At 33.9% G+C, this 6367-nt stretch overlaps 1 protein-coding gene across 1 annotated transcript; it reads left to right on the top strand.

The window, feature by feature from the left end:
- Positions 1-1556: 1556 nt before the first annotated feature.
- prxl2c (peroxiredoxin like 2C) lies at positions 1557-5308 on the top strand. Its single transcript, XM_056241952.1, has 6 exons — positions 1557-1777; positions 1869-1937; positions 2351-2404; positions 2686-2791; positions 4727-4861; positions 4939-5308. Exons 1-6 carry the CDS (start codon positions 1586-1588, stop codon positions 5064-5066), a joined length of 684 nt encoding a protein of 227 aa, XP_056097927.1. The 5' UTR covers positions 1557-1585; the 3' UTR covers positions 5067-5308.
- The last annotated feature ends 1059 nt before the right edge of the window (positions 5309-6367 follow it).

Genomic DNA, 6367 nt, shown 5'->3' on the forward strand with positions numbered 1-6367 from the left:
TTATTCATCTATCCCCTATGGAAGTCAATTTCCGCCACATAAGGTCTGGTAAATAATAATTATAGAATAAAAATATAAATTATGACATGGTAAATTATAATTATAAGATTAAAGTCAAAATTATTATGACATGCTATGTCGAAAATATGACACAAAACGTTGTAATTATGACATACTAAATCGAAATTATGATCTAAAAGGGCATAATTATGAGATCAAAAGTAATTATGAGAAATTATGACATTGCAAGTCATGTTATTTCGTAATTTCGACTGTTAATGTCATAATTTTGACTTTTCGTCTTGTTGTTATGATTTAGGCTTCTAAGAATGCTATTTATTTCCTTTCATACTGTACAAATAATCCACACCTCGTGACGTCACTGATGCGGAGTTGGGATGCTCAACGAATCGGTTCAGATGATTCGATTTTAATGAGCCATATACAGTTCTTTTATTCGTCACTCACTCACACATAAAGATGAAATTTGATCATTGTTACCGGTGTCCATGCATGAATAATAATGATGATGATTCCCAATATATTGTTACCAATTCGCAGTTTTAAAAGGCATCAACTAAATATAAAGTCCGAATTGCATGGTATAAATTTGCAATTGCGTGTTATAAAGGTAAAATTGTGATATTGATTCTTTTTGATTCTGTGATATAAAGTGATCATTTTTTCCCCTTAGAATTGGACTTTATAACTCGCAATTGCAAAGAAAAAAAGATTAGAAAAGAAGATATCCGAATAGCAAGATAAACTCACAATTGCATATTATAAGTCAGAATTGCGAGATATAAACTCGCAATTACGAGAAAAAAAGTCAGAATTGAAAGATGTAAACTTGCAATTGTGAGATAAAAAGTCAGAATTGAAAGATGTAAACTCACAATTGCATGTTATAAGTCAGAATTGCGAGATATAAACTCACAATTGCATATTATAAGTCAGAATTGCGAGTGTAAACTCACAATTGCATATTATAAGTCAGAATTGCGAGATATAAACTCACAATTGCATATTATAAGTCAGAATTGCAAGATATAAACTCACAATTGCATGTTATAAGTCAGAATTGCGAGATATAAACTCACAATTGCATGTTATAAGTCAGAATTGCAAGATATAAACACAATTGCGAGAATAAAAGTTCAGAATTGAAAGATGTAGGCCCTATGCAATTATGAGATAAAAAGTTGCAATTATCTTTTAAAATGTTTTATTCTGGTGGAAACAAGCTTACTATTCCGCTAAAATATTTGGAATGGGAATAATTGAGTGTTTAGGGTTACATAACGCGAGTTACGTAATCAGACTGCTTTTCCAAGTGACTAAAGTAATGCATTATTTTTAAATTTACAACAAAATATCTGAGTTGCATTTTTTTTAAACAAGTGAGTAAGGGAATTAGTTCGGCTACTTTTTAGGGAGTAACACGATATTGTAATGCATTGCATTTAAAAGTAACTTTCCCCAACACTGAACCAGAAATAATGTCATAAATTAGTGTATATGGGCGGGTTGCCTTTATTTACATGATCCAGCAGGAATGGGCGTGGCGAAGCAAACTTCCCCGAAAATGGCTGCCGTTTTCCCGATAACTCAACAGGGTCAGATCGCTCGCGCTGGACACCAGGAGAACAGCACAAGGGATCCACACGATCTGTGTGTGTCTGCTGTCAGCGACTGCTGGATTTATGATCGACACGGTGTGTGTAAAACCTTTAGCAGTTTGCATCAACACAGTAAAGCAATCATCGTTTTCGTGCGGGTAAGAAACTCATGACAGCTGGGGGTGTTTATGTTTATGTTTATGTTGTGTGCAAATGTCATTCTGATTGTGCTTCTCAAAAATGTTGCAGAACTTCTTGTGTTACACATGCAAAGAATATGTGGAGGATTTGGGGAAAATACCTCAGCATATGTTACAGGTGAGGAAGATTCTTCAACGCTATATTACAGCACTTCTGCTTTGTTTTGATCAATTATGTGTCAATAATCATGTATTATTTGGGTCAGAATATAATGGTAACACTTTACAATAAGGTTTATTATGTAACTAACATGAACTAAGAATGCACAATACTACAGCATTTATTAATCGTATTTAATAATCATTTCAACATTTACTAATACGTTATTAAAATCAAAGGTTGTATTTGTTAACATTAGTTAATGCACTGTGAACGAGCATTGAAAAGCTGTATTTTCATTAACTAACATTAACAAAGGTGTATTGCAAAATGTATTGCTCATTGTTAGTTCATGTTAAGTAATACATTAACTAATGAACCTTAGTGTAAAGTGTTACCAAAACAATGTATTTTCTCTCCTTCAAATGTAGGAATCGAATGTCAGATTGGTAGTGATTGGACAGTCGTCGTGTTCTCATATCGAGGTAGGATGTGTTTATTAATGTTAAGCTAAAAATATGAGCGACTTTTAGAACATTCTGTTGTTGAAAATAATTTATAAATTCATAAATATAACATGCAACAGAGTGTCAAGTAGTTAGCACCTTTAATAGTCATCTAAAGTAAACCAATGCATTAGTTTGATTCACAACTCCCTCCTTCTAGCCTTGAGTACATTTATAATTATTGTTTTAGTTTTTTATGACGACACAAAATCATTACACTTTAAAACTGTTAAATATCTGGTAATCTCTTTCTGTCGTAGGGGTTCTGCTCTCTGACAGGCTATCCTCATGAAATATATGTTGATCCAGAGAGACAGATTTATAAGAAACTTGGACTGAGAAGAGGAGAGACATACATGGAGACACGTAAGATCCACCGAAGCTTGATTTTAGAGCCATGTATTTCATACATGCATTGGGATTTCACTAACAAATTTTAGTTTTTATACATAACATGCCTTTTTTTCTCTCCTCTAATGCACATTTTGTACATTCCTCCTGCTTTCTATTAGATTAGCATGCCAAAGAATGATTGGTTTGATCAAATGTGCATTTATGTTAATCAGTAGGTATGTTTCCATCTACTTATTTTTACACACATTTGTGGCATATCGCTGGATGGAAACAAGATGCGCATACATTTTTTTTAAAAAGTGCATTAAAAAACGTCTTGAGGTGGATTATAGTTTCATCCGATAAGAAGACATGCGGATAAACTATGATGGAAACACGTTTACTAAATAAATCCATCAAAAACCTCAGCTGTGATTGGATAACTGGAGTAACCAGCGGACCAATGGCGTCGCAGCGTCTCTATTGTTGGTTTGGTGTTTCTGCAACGCCGGAGTCGAAGTGTGTGATCAGAATGATTTGGTTTAATTCCCTTCAGAAGCGTCTCACACACACGAGTGTGTTCCTGAACACCAGCATCCGAACGCAAGAGAACATGACAGCGTTTATTGTGTTTCGTCTGACGCTCTGAGACACTCGTTTATGATGGAGGGAAAAAGATAAATTAATGCATTCAAACATGCATGCATACATTCAAACATACATGCATATACATACACTCATACATGCAAAAATACATACACTCATACATGCATAAATACATACACTCATACATGCATAAATACATACATTCATACATGCATAATACATACATAAATACAAACATGCATGCACGCATACATGCATAAATACATGCACTCATACATGCATAAATACATACATTCATACATGCATGTATACATACATAAATACAAACATGCATGCACACATACATACATGCACGCATACATGCATAAATACATACATTCATACATGCATGTATACATACATAAATACAAACATGCATGCACACATACATGCATGCACTCATACATGCATAAATACATACACTCATACATGCATAAATACATACATTCATACATGCATGTATACATACATAAATACAAACATGCATGCACACATACATGCATGCACGCATACATGCATAAATACATACACTCATACATGCATAAATACATACATTCATACATGCATGTATACATACATAAATACAAACATGCATGCACACATACATACATGCACGCATACATGCATAAATACATACACTCATACATGCATAAATACATACATTCATACATGCATGTATACATACATAAATACAAACATGCATGCACACATACATGCATGCACTCATACATGCATAAATACATACACTCATACATGCATAAATACATACATTCATACATGCATGTATACATACATAAATACAAACATGCATGCACACATACATGCATGCACGCATACATGCATAAATACATACACTCATACATGCATAAATACATGCACGCATACATGCATAAATACATACACTCATACATGCATAAATACATGCACTCATACATGCATAAATACATACATTCATACATGCATGTATACATACATAAATACAAACATGCATGCACACATACATGCATATACATGCACTCATACATGCATAACTACATGCACGCATACATGCATAAATACATACACTCACACATGCATAAATACATACACTCATACATGCATAAATACATACACTCATACATGCATAAATACATACATTCATACATGCATGTATACATACATAAATACAAACATGCATGCACACATACATGCATGCACGCATAAAAAAGAAAAATTGATACAGATACAGTATTTTGCACCAATTTCCCAGGAAGTGATGATTTTGTTCTCTTGAACACATGGAATGGAAACGCTGCTTTATTCGCAAATGTTCTGCATTTGTAGCTTCCAACAGTCCACATGTGAAGTCCAGTCTACTCATTGGCAGTCTGAGAAGTATGTGGCGCGCCATGACCAGCCCTGCTTTTGACTTCCAAGGAGATCCGTTGCAGCAAGGTGGAGCCCTTATTGTAGGCCCAGGTGACGAGTTTTCTAAATAAAATGCTGTCATTTCTATATCTTCACCATATCTTAATATTTATTGTTTTATTTCACAGGTCCAGAGGTTCATTTTGCCCATTTTGACATGAATCGGTTAGACCACATGCCGATCAACTGGTTGCTTCAGTTAGCAGGTCTTCACACATTGGACTTCAGTGATTGCCCTAAAATCATTGATATCTAAAAAAAAAAAAAAAATCATGATAGATCTGCACTCTATGCTTGTAGCTGTTATACTGCAACAGGTCTATGTTTGAACTATAATAGCTCAATATCGTTGTATAATATTGTTTTTATATTATATTTATGTTGGATAAGAACAAGCCATTTCACTGCTGAGGACCGTTGATTTTATCTCTGTCCTAAATTACCATTTGTTTTATATTATGTCTTGAATTTCAATAAATAAATAAATTATATACTGTATATGCATGCTAGTAAAGCTTTATTTTATTTTAATAACAGTGCTTTACAGAACAGAAATTCACAGAAAAAAACATATACACATGTAGAAATAAGATAATAAAATGCAATACAATAAACATCAATAAAATATGCATGTGCACATTCACAGAAAAGAAGAACGTGTCTTATTTAACTAATAGAAATATAATGCATGGTAGAGTTTGAGGTCCTCAGTTTGTGATTTACACTATAGCAACCCCTGGCTTCTTGTCTTTCCACCCCTAATGGAGTGAAGTAAGCTAAAATATACCGTCTTTGGCATCTTTTCACCCCTACTGGAGTGAAGCAGATATACACCTATTCTTACACTGGTGTACTTTACACCAGTCCGCTGCAGCAATCCTGGTGTCGTTTCACTCAAGTCTGAGTGTGCATCCTCATCATCACTCCCCTTTTCTCTCAATCTCTTCCACAAGTCAGCCCTTACCAAACCCACAATACTAAATTTTGCGCCGCCCCTATCTCCATGTTTGTATATATGCGTGCATGTATGTGTGCATGCATGTTTGTATTTATGCTTGTATGTATGTATGTATTTATTCATGTATGAATGTATGTTAATGCATGCATGTAAGAATGTATACTATGCATGTTTGTATGTACCGGTTTGAATGTATGCATGTATGAATGCATGTATGAATGTATGTATGCATGTTTGTATGTACCGGTATGCATGTTTGAATGTATGCATGAATTTGTTTGAATGTATGCATTAATGTATGAATGCATGTATGCAGAAGCAGCTATACATCTATTCTTTCACTATCTGCATGTATGTATGTATATACATTTATATCCAGATCCATATATGTCCAGTTTAAGTTTCACCTCCAAACTCAAAAGATAAGATATTTGACATAAGACATAAAGAAAATTAAATTTGCATAGATTACAGACTAATACAACATTTCCATTATGCACACATTCTTAACAATTTAGTCTGTTAACTGTCAGTGTCCCAGTAAGGGTTTTTAATGCTCTTTTCCCCCTATCACATTTTAGTAATCATCATAAATTAGG

Source organism: Rhinichthys klamathensis, unplaced genomic scaffold (assembly GCF_029890125.1).
Source record: "Rhinichthys klamathensis goyatoka isolate OS25496 unplaced genomic scaffold, OSU_Roscu_1.1 h1tg000685l_1, whole genome shotgun sequence".
In the NCBI taxonomy this organism is placed as follows: Eukaryota; Metazoa; Chordata; class Actinopteri; order Cypriniformes; family Leuciscidae; genus Rhinichthys; species Rhinichthys klamathensis.